Raw genomic sequence first — 21,745 nt, 5'->3', positions numbered from 1 at the left:
AACTGACTCTTTTTTGTTTTTTCTAGCTAGCAATCTGAAAGGTTGAGCCATTCATAGCTGACACCTAAATTTCTACCACATTATGTACATTCTGTCATTTATTTTTGCTGCTACATCAGTAACTTCAATAAATATTGATGTAAACCTGCATCCTACGATAACTAAGGCGTTTATAATTGCTTGTACAACCTGGTAGCCAATGAAGTTAAATTTTTCTTATGTAAGAGAGCCAGGTGAGGACACCAGATTTTAATTTAGTAAGTATTGCAACGTTAATTTAGACGAAGATATTTATAATCTGAAGAGTAAACCTTGCACTAAAAAATTATTTTGAATGTTTTCATTGAAAGATAATCTCATTTTTGAGATAAGATAAGCCAATAAAAATTCTTCTTTTATTACAGGTTCGTTCGCTTAAAATGATATTCGCCCAACCAGCGCTGATAAATTCTAAATAATTGTTTTCTTTTAGTTTGAATAAAAATTAGCCCATTTAGTTACACCAAAAGAGACACGGTAACTTCTTAGACGCGAAAAAACGCCGAAAATTTGAAAAAAAAAATAAATAAAATAAATTCAGTGACATTTCCGGTCAAGTAAATTTCATTCACAACAAGAACATGTCCGGTATAAACGTTTGCCTAACATACCATTGTTTACTAACCAATCTTCATGAAAAAAAAACGTTGGGACACATGAAATACGAAATATCGTCCATTTTAATGGCGAGCCTCCCTTCTAGCCTCCCCCAAAGAAATGATTTTCCACGGAAAAACCGTCCTTAAATTCCGAATATTCATAAGGGAGGAAGTAACACAATCGTGCAGATTTTCAACTTTGAATTATAACAGGAAATATGCCTTTTCATGTTAGGTTATGAATCCCAAAAATAGTTTTTCGCCTGTCTCAGACCAGAGAAGACTGCAACTAGGTACACTCATTGCAGACAATTAGTTCTATAATTTTTTATTTGTAACGTAACTATAATTTTTCTATTTGAAAATCCAATTTAAGGTTGTTCGGAATGGATGTACAATCTTTTAACTTTAGAGTAATGTTTATAAGCTACGCAGTATAATGAAATACAGACAGACCGACAAATCCAACGTAGAACTAAATTTAAAAAAAAAAAAACACGTCAATTATCACTACAGAGAAAAAGCAAAAACAAGACTCAATTAATGATGCCCAATTAACGTAATAAAAATATTATTTTCATAATATGGGGGCAAAGTTCATTCAAAAGATAAAATTGTACAAGATAACAAAGATCTAAGAACCAAAGACTGCATTTTACCAAATTGTTTTCATCCCTTTTACTATTTACAAGTATATTTAGCAAGGTGCAAAGAAAGAGGTAGGTACCATTTGGTACCAAATTTTCTATTCTAATTTTTATTTTGAAGCCCCTGAATTTTTTAAAAAAAAGGGTTTTTTTGTAACTCACCCAATGGGTATGTTTTTGGAAATAGATTTAGATATGTATCTGTTAGAGGGAGAAGTATACGTCATCAACTTAAGTCAAAAACAAAAACAGAAAAAACATCGTAAAAAGTTCAAAGTTTATAGTATCTGATTCAGCTGCAACCTTCGTGTCCGGAAATAAGTATTTAGCTAATAACTTAAACGGAAGTTGGCCACTTTACTGAATCGATTATTCCTTTTTAATTATTATTTAAGATTTTTCGAAAACAGTACGCCAAAAAATGATATCTTTAAAGTGAACATGTATAATATACAGGGTGATCCATTTAAAACGCACCAATCGCCAATAACTTTTTAGAAAAGCGGAATTTCGAAAAAACCCACGAAGTAAACTATATGTTTTTTTTTTGTCTAGTTTTCAAATTTTCCACCCCCGATGCTGTATCTTTATTTTTGGCGGAGTTACGGGCTAAAACCCTGATTGAGGTTTCATAAGGACCACTGGTTTTGACAATGATTATGTAAACTACATTAAAAACTGTGAAAAATGACGTTAACCCCGTTTCGATATCCCTAATATTTGTTGAGATATTCAAGATCAAAGTTACAATTTTTTCTATTCGTGAACGGTTTTTAGTATTAATTTTCCCACCAGAAATACACGTTTTGGGGAGGTCCTCTGACTGCAAAAAATGTTTTTTTTTGTGACGCAAAGAACAAAACATAATAATAATTGAAGTGTAATGTTTATGGTTGTGGGTGTCAGGATTTGGTTTTATCATCAAATAATAGCAATCATCTAATCATTTTCAACGTACGCCTTATGCTAGACTTCTTGACCTATGATTACGGTAAGAATGTCTTGCCAGGCTGTTGGTCTAGTGGTCAAGAGCGTGGTTTTGTAAGTGGGAGATCCCCAGTTCGAATCCCGCGTATTACTATACTTTATTAAAACAAAGTATTATGATTTACTAAGTAATAAGAATGACTGCATACACGGGATTCGAACTGGGGATCTCCCACTTACAAAGCCACGCTATTGACCACTAAACCAACACCCGCCCATCCCTGGCAAGAGATTCTTACCGTAATCATAGTAGGTCAAGAAGTCTTGCATACAGGGTACAATAAAATGAAGTGATGATTGCTTTTATTTGATGATAAAACAAATTTATCCTGATTCATCCACAACCATAAACATTACACTACATGTTTTAAAATCATCAATTATTATCATTTTTGTTCTTTGCTTCGCAAATAAACTCCGCCAAAAATGAAGATTCAGCATCGGGGGTGGAAAATTTGAAAACTAAACCAAAAAAAAACATATAGTTTACTTCGAAATTCCGCTTCCCTAAAAAGTTATTAGCGATTGGTGCGTTTTAAATGGATCACCCTGTATAATTAAGTCAAATATGTTTTTAGTATAAATTTTAAATTTTATTGAAATTTACTTTAGAGAAAAGCATTTAAGTGTCACCGTATTTTTATAATTATAATCGCAAAAACAAAACAAAAAATCAAAGACAAATCTCAGATAGAATACAGCGTGGAAATTTATTTTTAGATTAGGCTGTAAATAGAATAAAAAAGAAAAAAAAAGCACAATTTATTTTTAAAAGTCCCTCCTAGAAGTAGAGATGGTACTACTGGCGGTTAAAAGCCGGTTAAAAAAAAAAAAACTTAACTCAGGAGGAAGGTAATCTACAGGTTCTTTATTTAAACAAAAACACAATCAGTTAAGGTTTTAACCTTGAAGAAAAATAGTTTTTAAGAAACCGGATTAGATTAATTACTAATGAGCAAAAAAAAAGTAACTTTACACATTTTTAAAATTATTTATGAATTAGTTAAAAAATATTAGAATTTACTCTTTAAAATGGGGGAAAAAAATATAAATAATAAATATTGACCAATTACAATAGATTATTATAAGGTTCAGAAGATATTTACTAAAATAGAACTTTTACAGAAAACAATAAAATTATTATCCCAAAAATGTATTAAAATTTAAAAACAGAAAATTACCAAAAAAATAAACTTTAGTTAACGAAATTTTAATTTTATATCAAGTCTTTTGTAATAAAGTTTAAGAAATTCAAGAAAAAATTGTTGTATTTCTTTTGTTTTATTTATTTTATAGAAATTTCTACAATAGAGGCATAGCAGAAAACAATAGGAAGGTTACAATAACAAAAAAAAAATAAATAAATAATGAACTAGTAAATACTTCGTTCGCAATAGGGTTATATTAAAGGCAGGTAATAATGTGTGGATGGTCTAAGGTCAAAATAACCTAGCTGGCAGGAGACACTACATTTACTGTTAAAAAAGAAAAAAAAAAGCGAAATGTATTTTTTTTATAGTTTTAAAGTACTTACCGATGCGATAGTTCGCCTTGAGGACGGATTGCGAATAGATAGTCGTACTATCCGGTACATGGATATTTTATGAAACTGTTTATTAATTTTAAGCACATAAAAACAGAAACTTCAGGATTTTTTATAGATTATTTTTTAAAGGAAACTAAATTTTTTTAAAAAAAAAAAAAATGCCGAACTAAAGCGTATGGAAAAATTTTGCAACGCTTAGGCAAGGTCAAAAAACTAAACAACTTTTATAAAACAGTTTTTCACACGGAAAAACAAATTTCAAAACTGAAAAATTAAAAACAAACTTATTACAAAAAAAAAAGAAAAAGAAAAAAACTACAATACGCGGTGATAGTTTTATTTTTTTTATATTTTTGGACCGTCCCCAAAAAAATTCCCCCAAAAAAAAGGTGAACCAAAAAAAAAAATATTTAAATTCACACCCGTACTCGTGCAGTGTCCGGCGTCAACTGAGGCTGGTGCCAGATTGAAGCTCAGAATCCCCACCATGTTTCTAGCGTAGTAAGAGTGGGAGACGCGAAAGCGAGAATACACTTCTCTCTCACTCTCTCCGCTGGCTCGCCAGACAACTCAAGCTCTGTCTCTTGTTATTCTGCAGCATTTTCTCTCCCTTTATTACTTTCTTTCTCAGTCACTCCTTACCCTCTCTCTTTTCCACCTTTCTCTTTCTATCTTCGGGCTGCTATACAACCAAGCCAGTCTAAACTCTCATCCAAGGCGGTGTACAGCTTTGGTACTCCTTATAGCTCGCCAATGGGGGTCGCACACGCTTCACTCTTGTTTCTTCGGCCACGTCTTTCTTTATAGAAACATCCAGGAGAAAATACAAAAAGAGAATCATCTTCTTCCCTTTAAGTCCAACACTACAAATGATCCAATTCTCTCCGACAGCTGACCGCTAAGTGTCAATTAATATTTATAATAATGAATAAATAAAAATCTCTCGCTAAAAGTTGCAAGTTCTTCTTCAAAACTTTGATTTTTTATTTTGTTTTTAAGTTCCTTTTTTAAAAATGATTTTGAGATCCTCCAAAAGCAAAAATATCCCAATTGAAATACGAGGGTCGTTTGAAAAGTCCGTGCAAAAATAAAAACTACTTAATTTTTTGGGGTAAACCTTTTTTATTTTCAACATAGTCTCCTTTTAGGCTTATACACTTCGTCCAACGCTGCTCTAGTTTGTTGATCCCTTCCGAATAATAGGATTTGTCCAAGTCTGAAAAATAGCCATTCGTTTCTGCAATCACCTCCTCGTTTGAATAAAATCTTTTTCCCGCCAGCCATTTCTTCATATTGGAGAACAAATAGTAGTCCGAGGGAGCCAAGTCTGGCGTATAGGGGGGATGTGAAACGAGTTGGAACCCTATTTCCATTAATTTTGCGACCACAACTGCTGAGGTGTGAGCTGGTGCGTTGTCGTGATGGAAAAGGACTTTTTTGTGGGCTAATCGTGGGCGTTTTTCTTGCAGCTCGGTTTTCAAACGGTCCAATAACGATGAATAATATACACCTGTAATAGTTTTACCCTTTTCCAGATAGTCGATGAGGATTATTCCTTGCGAATCCCAAAAAACAGTCGCCATAATCTTTCCGGCCGAAGGAACGGTCTTCGCCTTTTTTGGCGCAGATTCCCCCTTGGTAACCCATTGTTTAGATTGTTCTTTGGTCTCAGGAGTGTAGTGATGTATCCATGTTTCATACACAGTGACGAAACGACGCTTAAAGTCCTGCGGATTCTTCTGGAACAGCTGCAAACCGTCCTTGCAACACTTCACACGATTTCGTTTTTGGTCAAGCGTGAGCAATCGCGGCACCCATCTTGCGGATAGCTTTGTCATGTCCAAATGTTGATGCAAAATATTATGTACCCGTTCATTCGAGATGCCCACAGCACTAGCAATCTCACGCACCTTCACTCTTCTGTCATCCATCACCATATCATGGATTTTATCAATGATTTCTGGAGTAGTAAGCTCAACAGGGCGTCCAGAACGTTCAGCGTCCGAAAATTTTGAAACCACTTATAAACTGTTCTAATCGAAGTTGCAGAGTCACCATAATGTTTATCAAGCTTCTCTTTAGTCTCCTGAGGCGTTTTGCCTTTCATAAAGTAGTGTTTAATCAACACACGAAATTCTTTTTCGTCCATTTTTTGAAAATCACTCGACTTCCTCGATTCAAACGAATGCCAAACACAAAGAAATAGACCGATCTGGCTGAAACTTGGTGTGTGTTCTTCCAAGAGATGCTACTAACTAAACATAACCTCGATACGCGCCAGTAGTGCTATCTCTCTGACTTTGCACGGACTTTTCAAACGACCCTCGTAAAATGAAAAGTACTCATGAAGTGTGTTTTTCCCGTCCATAACTTACGGTTGTGAAACTTGGAAAACAAAAAAAGAAAAGAAATTGTAGAAAAATTAAGGGTCGCCGTAAAAAAATGGAGAGGAAATAGTGCTGAATATTTCCTTGAAAGATAAAAAGAGGAACAGCTGGATAAGAGCACAATCAGGCATTTCAGATATTGGTGAAACGGTATGGAAACTGAAATCAAATTGGGCAGGCCACATTAGCAGAAGAGAAGATGCAAGATGGTCCATAGAAATAATCAGCTGGTATCCAAGAGACAGATTAAGGAAAGTGGGTAGACTAAAACTTCGATGGGACTCAGAATTTAAGATGATGTGTGGCTCAGCAAATTGGATGAGATGTGCTAGGAATAGACAAGAGTGGAAGAACTTAGTAATTGATAGAAATGACAACTCTTAGAGTAACCTCTTGAACAATAAGAAAAATTAACTAATAGTATCTAGGTAATAATCAGTTAATAATTGTAATAACAATATATAATGCTCGTATATATTATTTAAAATGAGTGTAACATCAATATATTAAGTTTTGTATTGCGTTATATTGTTGTTTGTTAATGTACGATATGTTAATATGTTTAGTTTGCAAGAGGTGTATCCGTTAACCTTCATTAAGAAGAGGCCTCAGTCTTACCGGCTGATTTGAGCTAATAAATTAAAGCTGTATTATTTGTTAAAAACTTTAAATTTTTGTAAAGCTCAATAAATGGCTTATTTATTTTTAAAACTCCTCCATTCTAGAAATTTGTTTTTCAAACTCCATATTTTTTTCAGGCATAATTACCAGGTTTTCACAGATTTTTTTTTTTTAGCGACGATTTTGGCGTAAAATGTGAATGATACTAAGGAATAACTTAGCGTGTCAATTTTATCTGGGTAGGCTGTAGGTGGCAGTAAATTTGCAAATTTACGACAGTCGAAACTTTTAGGCGCCACGGTAGGCGAGCGGTTAGAGGCGAGACCTGCGAAGCTAATATGTATTGTGGTACTGGGTTCGATTCCCCTGTCTCTAGGCCTTGGATTTTATTTAATGGTTAATAAAAGAAATTTACAGTAAAGTATGTTTGTTAGTCGCCTCCGTCCATGACACCTAATTGGTATCACAGGTAGTTGGACGTTAAGCGCCGCTTGAAAAAATAGGCGATTACTTTACTTTACAGTCGAAACTTTTCTATAGGAACTTCTCCAAATATCGGACTTACTTCGTACCATGACAATGAAAAATAGATCAGAGAAAAAACTAGGTGATGTCTAATTGGAAAGGAACGCCCAGTTATATTCTAATTAATCAGAAAAATCCAAATAAAATTTAATAGTTTTCTGGCCAAAATATGTTTATTACTTACAAAAATAATGAAATACCCACGTAATTTAATTTACAACCTTCAATTCTTAGTTTAAGGATCGCTTAGGATGGGACAAGAATAGCATTTACAGGGAGAAATACCTGCAGCTGGAGAAGAAACTTAGGGATGGACATGTTTACTTCTTACAGCAAGGAATGGAAGGATCGTAGGAGTTACGTCACGGCAGAGTTAGGATTGACAATCTAGAGCGGAAAGGAGTTGCAGCAGATTGGGTTTTAGATAAAGGAGTGTACCAGGGATTATGGATACAGTCTGAGAAGTGAGACCAATTTTAGGACGTCGAGGAAAGTCGGCCGCAAGTCTGAGAAATTTGTTCAGTGTTCCGTTTCTCGTCAATCATTTTTGAAGGGAGATTTAGATTAAATATTTCAATTTGATTCTTAAGCGTTATTTTTACTAGCGTTCGGACCCTAAAGCACTAAAAAAAATGGGGGGGGGTGAACAACTGCGCAAGTGCAGTAGGCTGCGAAAAGTGCCAGCTTTTGGTTAATTTCTTGAACGTTAAGATTTTTCGTTTATTCCAAGAGGACGTAATCTAAAACGTATATTTCATCAAAGCTGCAACTGTATGTTGATATGTAGGCAGGTAAAAAAGACTAATAAAACAAATATTTTTCAGCAAAAAAGAGAAATATTTTGTGCAGGCTTTGAAGCTAAAAAGGGAAGACACGCCCCTGATGATATCGCAATTTTGGTGCTCAGACTTACAGACGGACTGTACTGAAATTCAATGTTACTAGAAAGGAAGTAGTATAGTACATGCCGAGGAAATTGTAATCAACGACAACAACAACAAAAAAAAGAAAAACAATAATAGACGGAAAAGTGTCATAAACAATTTCCCTCGGACAAGTTATTTCACTTAAAGAAGAAAACAAGGTGAAATTATAAGAAAAACTCTTCTAAATTAGAAAAAGTTTTGGTAATTAAAATTTATGTCCAGCCATACTATCGCCTAAGATTTTAATAGAGGATGCACTAACTTGGCCAATATTGAAGAAAATAACCACCAGACTGGAAACAAGCAAGATAAAATAAGATAAGAGTAAGAACAGGAGTGAAGGATGTTAAAAACATTGAACTCCAGCTAAAATGAGAGTGTTGGACATCTTGCGTAGAATGGAGCCAAATAGAATGAGGCAAAACAAATTACAGATTGGTGTCCAATATATCAAAGAAGAGGAAGTGACAGCCCTAAAAGTAAGATGGATGGACGATGTGGATGGTCCAGTTGGCAGGTTATGGGACAGAGTGGAGCGAAATCGATCAACACGGTAGGAGTGGATATATATACCTTAAATTGGTTCTAGTTGAGTAAAACTGAGTCACTTTGCTTTTATACAATTCAATTTTAATTTTACAAGAATGTAATCTTATTAATTTAAATCCGGTAAGAAATTTTTTTTTTTAATTTAAAAAAAGAAGTAAAAATATGAGATCATTGGCGAGTAGAGCCTTTCTCAGCCTCTCTCTGGACAGTGTTCTCTCTTTACAGACAACACTGTCCATCGCCTGGACAGTGAGCTGTAAAAAACCCTCCAGAGAAAATTTTTAAGGGCCGTCAGCTTTGGATGCAAAATGCTAAATATCATACCCTTGCCCATTGCTAAGCAGTCAAACAGGATATGAGAAATTGTTACATATCCTTCCTCACACAGAGAGGTTCCGGGTTAAATAAGAGAAAGGATACCAAGGAGAAAGAGAAAGAGAATGTCATGAGAGTGTTCAAAACATTTATCTTTTCAAACTGAAAGTATGACTATGAACGTCAGCTAGTTCTTTATTATTAATTTTAGATCATTTATTTTGTTTTATTTTATTTTTCTGCCAGCTAGCATGCGATTATTATAATTATTATTAATGATAATTATTTATATTATATTTATATTGTTAAAAGGGTATTAATAGTATGACTTTAACAAACTATTATTAAAGTAGGAATCTAATTAAAGTAAAAGTCCGTCTATTTGAATCTAATTAAAAGAGAAGTCCATTACAACTAGTAGGGATTAAAATGGAGTCATATATTTTCAACAGATACAAAAGTTAGTTTAACAAACATTTCCACTTTTTTACTAACAACATTTCCCTTAATTTAGGCTCTATTTTCCAAAGATTTTCAGGCAAAGTGAAAGGCAGACAAACTAGTCAGGAAAAATAAAGTTAAAATTATCCTTTTAAAAAAGTAAATGCAGATTGCTGATATAGAATGAGATCATTTTCTAAGAATAGAATACACTCTATAATCTATATATTTTATTTTTTTTGAATAGAAGTGTTAAGGCTCTAGAGAATTGATAATCAGGGGGATCAAGTCTAAGGAGAATTGTAGGAGTCGTATTTCAAACAAATCACCAAAAAAGAAGCAATTTAAATAAATAGATTTATAAAGTGGATTTTTTTTTTTTTTTTTTTAATTTATTTGTTAAGTTAGACCAGCGCTAGATACAGCTGTTAGTAACAGTGACAACAGCTGATACCACTACAAACTCATTAATTGAGGGGAGAAGTAACCCCGTGATAACACTCCCTAAGTCATCTCTAGGATTAGCTACTCTAGTCAGAAGAGAGAAAATCGCGAGGCCACTGGCGTTTTAGTCGTCTGGGAGGATGATCTGGATGGTGATGAGATGATAAGTGGCGGTTAAGAGGATTGGAATGAGAGAGCAAGTTCTGATGAAAACTTTTGTAGCGAGTTCGTGCAACCTGACCAACAAACGGAATTTCCAGGTCTGTGTGGATGGTTAGATTTGAAACGTAAAATGGAGCGTTAACGATAGTGCGGAGAATTTTAGACTGAAGAGATTGAATTCGTTGAAGATTGGAGCGTTTCGTTGAACCCCACAATTCAATACCGTACGTCCAGGCGGGTTTTAGTATGGAATTGTAAATCAGTCGTTTGTTATTAAGTGAAAGTTTTGAACGTTGGTCTAGTTGTCTTTTAAGTAGTCGATAACGCCTGTTAACTTCAGTTCGTCTAAGCAGTGTGTGCGGGTTCCAAGTCAGTCTTTTGTCTAAATAAAGCCCAAGATAACGGACAACATTGGCAGGAGGAATTGGAACTGAGTCATAGAAGATCGGAGGAAGAGTGATGCGGCGGAGAGGAAGTGGAATTTAAAGTGAAAAATATGTCAACCTAAATAGTACTTTTGAAAATAAAGTTTTAAAAAAAATAAATAAGGAAATACATAAAATAAGTTGTTTTTCGAGATAGGAAAATATATTCAAGTAAAAAAAAAATTGGAAAATTTTATCCTGATTTCCACCGATATTGGAATTCTCCATGAATTCTTCGACAAAACTTAGTCGGAAAAACAGAAAAAAAAATTTTCACACACACACACACAGAATGACTTTGTAAAAAAGAAAAACCACTTTTCCAATCAGAGAGCTACAAATTAATATTTCCAGTAAAATACAAAAAAAATAAAAAAACTAAAAGAAATTGCATGATCTCAACTACCTCTTCTTTCTAATAATGTAAGAGAAATTAATATTTATCACTTATAAAATGAGAAAAATATGGGTCTTAAGAGAAAAAATGTAATTAATCTTCTATGTAATTAAAAAAAATAATTTATGCAAGAATATATATCTATATATTTTCATTCTCTGGCTAATAGTTGATTAAATATTCAAAAGGAAACTCATTTAGATAAATAGCATGACCTTTATAATCATTAGTGGACAGTCCTTCCTCAAAGGAACCCAAACATTAGTAAATCAGAATCAGGTTGAATGAACAAACAAACCTAAAATGGGAAAAGTCAATTAAAATATTTTTTGTAAGGAGAAAAATGTATAATATTTGCTCGGTCCTAACTTGCACTAAGGATGCACAAGAATTAGGATTACACAAGTTAAAAATATATTTAATGCAATTTCAGCTGAACGAATGCAAATACTAAAAACTAAATTGTTACTTAACCAAAAAGAAAACCAGAAACTTTCTTAGGACCAAATTAAATTTGTGCAACTTTAAAAGAACCCACTTTTTATGCCTTGATCATAAAACAAGTTGAGCAGATGAGGATACTGTCTAATAATAAATAATTACAGCGGGTAATAATAAAATAATAAAATATAATAAAGTAGGGGAAAGATAAGATGGCAGAATTGATCAGCCTGAAACATTCTAGTTGACTAAATATAAAAAAACATTATCATCATAGTCATAATAAAAATAAAAAAGTAAATAAACGCATTCTGCACAAATAAAGAATGGAAACAAAGTTCAAGAAAAATCAATGACTAAACGAGCGTATAGAACAGGTGAATGCCAAGGACGAAAACAGTTCAGCAGAACAGAATGTATTGTTCGAACAATGTCAATCATATTGTTCTCGAGTCATTGAGATTAGTCAGCATTATTAGGGTGGGCAATGATATAATCCATTGAACAGCAGAGTAGCGAAGGCGACATCTCCTTCTTGATATCCCGTTTTCTGAATTTCTCAAGTTATTTTGTAAATTAGGAGATTTAAATTTAAAGTGTTAACTACTTATTAAAAAACCAAAAACAAGAAATTAGGATAAAACAACTTCACGAAATCACAACCTTTGTTTTTGAAAAAAATTATTTTCGGCGCATTAACTGCCAGGATTATTAGCGCCTTTATGATTAAATTTGGCAAATCAAGTCAAAACATTACCTACTCTTTAAGGTGAAATTTAAATTCATCTTTTACAAAAAAAATTCACCGTAATTCACTAGAGAATTCATCTATGCCAGCGTTTCCCAACCTGTGGTACGCGAGTTGCTGGTTGGTGGTATTCGAAAAATAATCAGTAATGGAGGACATAAACAATTAAAACAAAAAATAAAGCATAGAAATATCATAGAAACGTTTTTTTCCTATAATAGATAAAAATTATTTTAATTAATAATATTATACTGTAAAGTTGATAAGTACAGTAATAAGGTTGGTCTGTCTCAAGATATACGAAAAAATATACGATAGCACATTTAACAGGATTAAAATTGTCTTTCATGGAGTATTTCCCAAAACCCGAAAACACAAATAATAATTGAATTTCAAACCTCCTTCTATAAAGAAAATTTAGGAAAAGCTACATCAGTACTATCATGTGACAGAACTTAAATGATAACTATGTAAAGATCTGCTTAAAGAGACTTTATAATAATGAGTAAGCTCTATCCAAGCAACATTAAATTTAATTGGTACTTACAGGTAGTTGGAATGCTTAAAAGAAATTAATTTAGAAGATTTGGGCACAAATATAATAATCCTTAAAGAAAAACTTTGTAAATTAATTAATAATCTTGAAGAGAAGAATATGTACGTAATTTTTAATTATTTAAAAAAGTTTTAAAACTAAGATCTTACACTTTACAAAGTTTATAAAGTGAACATGAACTTGAACTCCTTTGTAACAGATACACTGTATCTCTATACAAATAAAGATGATAAAGTGACACTCGGAATAACAAATTTCACGAAATACACTAATTTTTACGAAGTGGTACAATTTAGCATGATGTACTACCAAGTGGTACGCGAGACAAAAGAAAGGTTGGGAAACGCTGATCTATGCCAATAAAAACCGCCCTTCTACTAATCTTTGAACTTTGTAAAAATTATATACCTTACATTCAGTACTTTTAAATTATTTACCTTACATTCAGTACCTTATATTCAGTACCTAACATTCAGTACTTTAAATTATAGAACCAAAAAACTTTCACAATTTTTGGCCAGAGTATGAACCGAACATGAACAAAAATCATCTAAGACGCAATATACCTTGGAAACTGTTAATTAAAATTAAAATTAATTGAAAATTAAAGTTTAAATCAATTAATGAATTCAATCGAATTTTACTCACTAAATAAATAACTCCAATGATAACAGATTTCATTTTCATTTCTTATAGTTTTAATTGTTAAAAGTAAAAATTAATTAATTTAGATTGGTTCTCTAGTCTTAATGCATTCTAACTTTGGAATTAAAAAATTGTAAAATTTAAAAATAAACTATAAAATTGTTGAAAATTGAAATTGAAATTCTATTCGTTACAACAGGTGCCCAGAATAAATAAATAATACCTATCATTTTTTTCAGACGGGCTTTACTCCCAGCTACCCAATTAGGTGTCGTGGACGGAGGCGACTAGCAAACGAACTTTACTATAAATTTCTCATATTAACCATTAAATAAAATCCAAGGCCTAGACCTGGGAATCGAAACCAGTTTCATAATACGAGGGTCGTTTGAAAAGTCCGTGCAAGGTCAGAGAGATAGCACCACTGGCGCGTATCGAAGTTATGTTTAGTTAGTAGCATCTCTTGGAAGAACACACACCAAGTTTCAGCCAGATCGGTCTATTTCTTTGTGTTTGGCATTCGTTTGAATCGAGGAAGTCGAGTGATTTTCAAAAAATGGACGAAAAAGAATTTCGTGTGTTGATTAAACACTACTTTATGAAAGGCAAAACGCCTCAGGAGACTAAAGAGAAGCTTGATAAACATTATGGTGACTCTGCACCTTCGATTAGAACAGTTTATAAGTGGTTTCAAAATTTTCGGAGTGGCCATATGGGCACAAGTGACGCTGAACGTTCTGGACGCCCTGTTGAGGTTACTACTCCAGAAATCATTGATAAAATCCATGATATGGTGATGGATGACAGAAGAGTGAAGGTGCGTGAGATTGCTAGTGCTGTGGGCATCTCGAATGAACGGGTACATAATATTTTGCATCAACATTTGGACATGACAAAGCTATCCGCAAGATGGGTGCCGCGATTGCTCACGCTTGACCAAAAACGAAATCGTGTGAAGTGTTGCAAGGACGGTTTGCAGCTGTTCCAGAAGAATCCGCAAGATTTTAAGCGTCGTTTCGTCACTGTGGATGAAACATGGATACATCACTACACTCCTGAGACCAAAGAACAATCTAAATAATGGGTTACCAAGGGGGAATCTGCGCCAAAAAAAGGCGAAGACCGTTCCTTCGGCCGGAAAGATTATGGCGACTGTCTTTTGGGATTCGCAAGGAATAATCCTCATCGACTATCTGGAAAAGGGTAAAACTATTACAGGTGCATATTATTCATCGTTATTGGACCGTTTGAAAACCGAGCTGCAAGAATAACGCCCACGATTGGCCCACAAAAAAGTCCTTTTCCATCACGACAACGCACCAGCTCACACCTCAGCAGTTGTGGTCGCAAAATTAATGGAAATAGGGTGCCAAGTCGTTTCACATCCCCCCTATTCACCAGACTTTGCTCCCTCGAACTACTATTTGTTCCCCAATATGAAGATTTTATTCAAACGAGGAGATGATTGCAGAAACGAATGGCTATTTTTCAGACTTGGACAAATCCTATTATTCGGAAGGGATCAACAAACTAGAGCAGCGTTGGACGAAGTGTATAAGCCTAAAAGGAGACTATGTTGAAAAATAAAAAGGGTTTACCCCAAAAAATTAAGTAGTTTTTATTTTTGCACGGACTTTTCAAACGACCCTCGTACAACTTTGCTCAGTTAATACTTCATTAAGTGGAATAAATGCCATACAACTAAACAGGCCTAATTTTTTTTTTTTTTTTTAATTAAAAAATCGCCCTTTCAATGAAGATTTTCAACCAAAAGGGCCACGCCTTGACTGAACGTATGTATTTATTAATTTTTTTTGACATTTTCTTTGCATACAACTTTATAAATTAAAAGAAGCTTCCTTCCCACATTTATTTATAAATAATTACAATAACTTCTAATTGGATCATTCTTCTAGAAAATAATTATGTAATTTTAAAGAATAAAATAAGAATTCAATAAGAATGGTTACAATAATATTTAAGGAGGTACCAAAATAAAGCATTTGCAAATTCAGAGTTTTAGAAAAGTAATTAATCACTTGTAAGAAGGTCCCCAATACATCAATCAATGTGCTAAGAATTGTTAAATTGCTAATGTTTAAGAATTGAGTTTAAAAATGCATGGTAACCAGATTTAGGGTATGCAAAGTTTAAGAAATATTACAATAATTATTTGAAAAGTGGCTCCTAGAAATAGCGCTGAAATCAAGTGTTTGAGAAATGTAAATATAATTACTTATAGAACAAAAATTACATTGTTTCAGAAATGTGGTAGTATTTGCCTGAAAGTAGGCATAAAGCATTGAAAATATCGTATTTGAAAATTTTTTTCGTAAGAAGATAACAGATGTAGCAATAAAAAACCATTGAAAAAGAAACATAATTATAATCATTTCAAAAAATCCCGATGTAGGAATGGAAATACAATGTTGAGAATTAGAATTACTCATTAAGAAGTTTTCAGATTCAAATAATCGTGTTAAAAATGTGACTACAAATATTGAGAAGAAGCTACCCAGATGTAGGAATAGAATTGCATTGTTTAGAGTAATTACTTGACAAAAAATGCCCTGATAAGAATAAAAATACACTGTTATAAATGTGACAACAAATATTGAGAAGAAGCTACCTAAATGTAAGATTAGAAATGTATTGTTTCGAATAATTACTTGACAAAAAATGCCCTGATAAGAATAAAAATACACTGTTATAAATGTGACAACAAATATTGAGAAGAAGCTACCCAGATGTAGGAATAGAATTGCATTGTTTAGAATAATTACTTGATAAGAAATGCCCTGATAAGAATAAAAATACACTGTTATAAATGTGACAACAAATATTGAGAAGAAGCTACCCAGATGTAGGAATAGAATTGCATTGTTTAGAATAATTACTTGATAAGAAATGCCTTGATAAGAATGAAAATTCACTATTCAAGATGTGACTACAAATATTGAGAAGGAGATACTACCCAGATGTAGGAATAGAATTGCATTGTTTAGAATAATTACTTGATAAGAATGAAAATTCACTATTCAAGATGTGACTACAAATATTGAGGAGATACTACCCAGATGTAGGAATAGAATTGCATTGTTTGAGAAATGTTGATATTATTACGATTTTTTAATTATTGCAGAATAATTTTAGTCATTATTTTTCTTATGCAACTATAGAAATACAGGGATAGCGTAGGAGATACATTAAATGGCTGGATGTTTTGGAGTGAAATTTTAAAGAAAGAAAATAGCAAATTAAGTGCAAAGTTGATATAAAGCATGCATACTTTGCAAGCAGAGTTTAAGCATGCGACACTCCACTTGCAAAATACATTACACATAAATATTTTAAAATTCGTTACACACAAATTTGTAATTGCCTACCTGTTGGCTGTAGGGGTTGGTCGTCCATCGAGGTCTTCCTTTCACAGGACACTGGGCACAGCTTTAAAAATGATCTTTCGTAAAGAAAATATTAACGTAATATTCCACTGACGGAATTTGGAAAACCCGAGTCATTTTTTGTTTACGCACAGTTTAAAAGAAAACTTTTCTCATTTAATAAAGGATAGAAGACACTACCGTAGCAATCACTCCCGTAATTTTAACACTCCCACATTAACCTGCAAATATAAGCAGAACAAGTTATTGTAAGTTCTACATAAAGTAAAGATTTGTTAATAATATTAAATGATGATTATTAAAAAAAAATCTAGGATTTCTTCATTAATCACAAATATCCAAAATTTAGTAGTGGGAATGCACTTAGTTTTTCCTTTAGAAGAAAGATCCAAGGTAAACTGATGAGACTCCAATCAATATAAATTTCACGAGCAGAAGCAAGGTAGTCTAAAGGCAACTTTAGCCAAGTTCTAAATCGAAACGTTTGCTTAAATATAGCTTAATTTGCTTGAAAAAATAATAAGACCAAATCATATTCAAAAAATAAAAAGTACATATAAAATGAGTTGTTTCAAACTACATACCTTCAAAAGACTGAAAGATTAAGTAAAACTTTATTTTAACATGGGTAGAAAGTTAATTAACAAACTTAAGTTGGTTATTTATTGTAAAATATGAGAGCAACTGGTGTAGAATGAAAAATAGAAGTTGAACACATTTACAAAAACTTTATTAACTAAAACAAGAACAATAAATCAAAATTTAAAACGATGTAAATGACTTTGGCGCTATCTATTACATGTTATTGTAACCCATATATTTAATATTTAAATATATTTATTTTAAAAGTACCTTTTCAAAATCTAGTTAAATTAATGTAAGACTTTAGGCAGAAAAGAAAACACGTTCTATTCAAATCAACAATTTCTACAGAAATAACACTGCTTTAAATATATGAAATTTGAATCTTGTGTGTTAAACTATTGAAAGCTTTTGAGCTGAATGGAATCTCATGAATTCCAATCAAATAAAATTGAAGTAAATCTTCTGGACTAAGAAATACTTATTTTGAAAATCTAAATTCTTTATTTAACTCAGAAAGTTACTGAAACTTATCTTAAGGAACTACAAAAACTAGCTAAGCAAACCATTTTAGATCTAGATCTGGTTAAAGTATACTTTATGAGTTATAGTTCAAATTTCTTTTTAGATATCCTAAATCTAGGTAGATTAAATTTCATTTTAAATATACTCACAATTATGTGCAATGATTAATAGTTAAAGATGTCAAATCACTTAAAAAGAATTGGTAGTACAAATGCTCGAATAACAAATTGAACTGAATCCAATAATGGCGCCCATGCCACCTAAATCATCTTATGAAGTTAATGGCGCCTCAATTAAATGGAATTTTTTATTTACTTATTTATTTTTAAGTGTTTAATTGGTCACTTATACAGTAAGAGATTCTATTCTGATTTTAAATAGTAAGGGACTTTAGAATTCACTTTACTAGAGACTAAAGTCAAAAAAATAAAAAAAATTATGGTGACATTTTGGTGCCTTCATTGGACCAAATAATCTTGAAATTTATGAATAATCTTTAGCATCTATTTTACATTAAATTTATTGATTTCGGAGTTTAATACAAATTAAATTGATTATTTAGTTTTTATTTTGTGATTAAATGAAACTATAAATGCACGATAGATATAAAATACATTTTTAGTTTCTTGATCACTTTTAATGTATTTTATAATACATTCCTTAGTATCCTCCAATATTCTAACGTATAGTAGTTGTATCACAGTTTCAAATCGATGTAATTTTCTTTTATTCAATTTCAGAAACACGAAGTATTCCTTGTACTTTTAAAAAACCTTTATAAATACCATTTTCTTTACAGTTAGTAAATATGACTTCCAAAACTCTATTTTTCGAATGGATATAGAAGCTAGATTTTACTTGGAAAGTTAAATAATTTGTAAATAAGATTAAACGTAGATTGTACTCTAGAATTAATTCAATTACCATTATTAATTACGTTATAGTGAGCATTTAGAGCACATTCTATCATTTATCAATAATTATTATAAATGATCATTTGTTGATAATGGAATTGTTATTTTATTCTTTTCCCTTTTCTGAATATTTATAAATTGTAAAGAGATTTATTACCTCATTTTTAAAACTGTATTTGGGAGAATGTTCATTGGATTTGGTTTTTGATTAAAATAAAATAAAACTCACCAAAATCAATTACTGTCTTCTCTTGACTCTGCATTTGCATAGTTATTTCTCCAACTTCTGGCGGTTTTCATTTAACGTTAGTTAAAACCTTCATTTTATTCTGTTTAAGTGATGAATTAAAAAGTAATACAGTTTAAATGAAAATAGTAGCTTACTTTATAATTTGGATGGGAGAAATAGGAACTCGTTCCACTTTGACTAAAGCGTCACTAGGTAGCAGCAGCGACCGGGCTAGGAAAGCCTAACATATCTTACACTGAAAAGGTTATGATGGTGACTGGCCTAGTTCCAAGTTAAGCGGTTAAAAATTAAAACTAAAAAATGATCGGGCTTGAATGTGCTGATAATTTGTGCAATGTCAGATTTCAATATTTAATTTTCTTCCTCTACAACTTCTTTCTGTGATAACTTTAAAGACAAATTTTCATCATGGATGATGAAAATGAGGCGTGGAATGATCTCGTTGGACTACCAGCTGAACCACCAGAAATGAGGGATATATGCAACGGCTGTGGGTAAATTTCCTGTAAAATTTGATTTTTTTTTTTTTTTTGTTCTGCAATTGATTTAATGTAATTCACTTAGGTTACTTGTATTATCAGCGCTGAGCAGTATAGCTTGAGTTTGCCATTGTTAACAAACGAGTTTCATTTTATCTTCTTCGTACAATTCATTTATTTATGAATTCAAATGTACTTTGACAAAGTGTTGAGATAGTCTTAAAGCAATTTAAAAGCATCTCTAGCTTTACATTAAATTGAAAACACTAGTTATTTGTACCTGAATGTGTTTTTACACATCTTTATGCTCTTTTCATAATTTGGATCTATTGTTTGTATTTTAGACGGCCAGAAGTGGTATGTTGGTGTAAAAGTTTACCAATTCCCCCGTTAAAACCAAAATCAAGGGTGATAATTTTACAACATCCAGCTGAAGAGAAAAGATGTCTTAGGACAGCACCAATGTTAATGAGAGGATTATCAGAAGGAAAATGCCTTATTTTCAAAGGAAAAAAGTTTCCACAATATAAGTTAGTATAATAGAATTATATTTTGAAATCTAAAGAAAAAATCGTAAGCTTCTGATTTATCAATTTGTGAGACAGGTCAAATCAAAGCTTTTAAATCTTTTTCATACAAGAAGAGCAGTTTAAGTTGAAATGTTTAGTGTTAAGTTAAATGTTTGGTGTTAGTGATAAGTAAGTCCTTTGATATTCCTAACAAATCTTAACTTTGTTGTTTCAGGCATACCGGCTTAATGGAAATAATAAGCATGCCAAATACCATTCTGTTATATCCATCTAAAGAATCTGTTGATTTGACTACCTTACCTAAAGTTTCAAATACAATTCTGCCTTATAATTTGATATTAATCGATGGTACGTGGCCTCAAGCTAAAGGAATCTATAATAATGCACCTAGCCTTCACAAAATTACACAGGTAACGGAATCTAGTTTACTTTTGATTAATTTAAGGAAATAGTTGCTTTCAAAAGTTAATTGCGAGTGTCGCGCAGTTTTTTTTAGTGAAAAATTGGTTTAACTTCAGTTAAATTCTCTGAACAAAAATTCTTCTTAATAAATGGGCTAGTAAAACTAAAAGTTTTTTTTTTCTTTTAAAATTAAATTTAGTTGTTTTACTAAAGATGTACAAATATTATAAATAATGAAATACAGTTCATCATACACAATAATGGTTAACCATATTTCGTTAAGCTGTTGGATTTCATGTTGACCATTTGTGTGATTAAGAAACTAGCAATTTCGGTAATTGCTGTGACATCTTATAAATTGTAGAATCGAATAAAATGGGCCATTAAAAGAGTGATAATATGGGAATACCAGATTAGGGCTGTAAGCAGTAAGAGGTAACGGCTTAATTCCATCAAGTTATTGAATTTTCTGATGGATTAATTTCGGTGTCTAGAGTCGTGTAAGTATCAGGCCTCATCAGGTGCAATGAGGATCGTGGAAAATTCTGATCTAAGAAGGAATTATACGGAGGGGAGAAAATACAAGTTTTTTGTTGAAAAGCTTGTCCATAAATCTAAAGTAATTAAAATAATAAAGTAAAAAACAAATACAATTTATTTTTCAGGTTAAATTACTGCATCATCCCCGTAGTGAATATGTAATACGCACCCAGCCAACAGACGGATGTCTTTCAACGCTTGAAACAGCCGCTGAAGCACTTTCGATTCTAGAAGAGATCAACTATCGTGACGAGCTGTTGCGTCCGTTGAAAGCACTTTGTGATTATCAGATCAGCCATGGTGCTGTTATACATCACAGCACCGAATTTAAGCTTAAAACTAAAACATATCCTAAAAAACTTGGCAAACGACTCAATAAATTTTTAAAAGAGCTAGATGAACTCTGATGGTATATTTTAATAAGATTCTAATAATTATTTTTGCGTTATAATTTTTAAGTGCCTATATGAATATTAATTTGTAAAATAATGTATAAATATAATATTAATGAATTAGACATTGTTGAATTGTGTTTAAAGAACCCTAATAACGTAATAATTTTTTCTTTTTCTGCATTCTCCTTTCACTCATTAAGCGGACAGGTCCATTTCAGAATTGGAGAATCCAAGCTTCTCCAGTCTAGCTCGTAAAGGAGCCCTTTCCTCGATCGTTTTCGCTGTTACCTCGTTTTTTATTTTCTGCTTCCAACTTTTTACGAA

General features: G+C 32.2%; 2 protein-coding genes across 4 annotated transcripts in view; one reads left to right on the top strand and one right to left on the bottom strand.

The window, feature by feature from the left end:
- The window catches only part of LOC141456792 (furin-like protease 1), a 749,499-nt gene extending 745,219 nt beyond the window's left edge, over nucleotides 1-4,280 (bottom strand). The window contains exon 1 of one of the 2 annotated variants that reach the window (XM_074133067.1): nucleotides 3,807-4,280. The gene's annotated coding sequence lies outside the window, so the exon portion shown is untranslated. The remainder of the gene's footprint in view (nucleotides 1-3,806) is intronic. The other variant, XM_074133073.1, reaches the window with a different exon arrangement.
- Nucleotides 4,281-19,313: 15,033 nt separating this feature from the next.
- On the top strand, nucleotides 19,314-21,543 carry Dtwd2 (DTW domain containing 2). Of its 2 annotated transcripts, none has more exons than XM_074133247.1 (4): nucleotides 19,314-19,569; nucleotides 19,899-20,084; nucleotides 20,299-20,494; nucleotides 21,152-21,543. In XM_074133247.1, exons 1-4 carry the CDS (start codon nucleotides 19,484-19,486, stop codon nucleotides 21,431-21,433), a joined length of 750 nt encoding a protein of 249 aa, XP_073989348.1. In that variant the 5' UTR covers nucleotides 19,314-19,483; the 3' UTR covers nucleotides 21,434-21,543. The 2 variants fall into 2 exon arrangements, with proteins under 2 accessions (XP_073989348.1, XP_073989350.1); XM_074133249.1 differs by having other exon boundaries at nucleotides 19,422-19,565.
- The last annotated feature ends 202 nt before the right edge of the window (nucleotides 21,544-21,745 follow it).

The sequence above is a fragment of the Rhodnius prolixus genome, unplaced genomic scaffold (genome assembly GCF_049639745.1).
Source record: "Rhodnius prolixus isolate KJV_2025 unplaced genomic scaffold, Rpr scaffold_10, whole genome shotgun sequence".
NCBI classification, from domain to species: Eukaryota; Metazoa; Arthropoda; class Insecta; order Hemiptera; family Reduviidae; genus Rhodnius; species Rhodnius prolixus.
Note: the sequence above shows the minus strand (reverse complement) of the source record. Positions and strands in the feature narration are given on the sequence as shown.

What these genes read in the sequence shown, in the direction of transcription:
- Dtwd2 (XM_074133247.1), top strand. Translation starts at nt 19,484, where the DNA reads ATGGATGATGAAAATGAGGCGTGGAATGATCTCGTTGGACTACCAGCT. An exon ending in AAAAAGTTTCCACAATATAA is followed by an intron (nt 20,085 to 20,298) that starts GTTAGTATAATA and finishes TTGTTGTTTCAG; the next exon opens with GCATACCGGCTTAATGGAAA. An exon ending in GCCTTCACAAAATTACACAG is followed by an intron (nt 20,495 to 21,151) that starts GTAACGGAATCT and finishes TTTATTTTTCAG; the next exon opens with GTTAAATTACTGCATCATCC.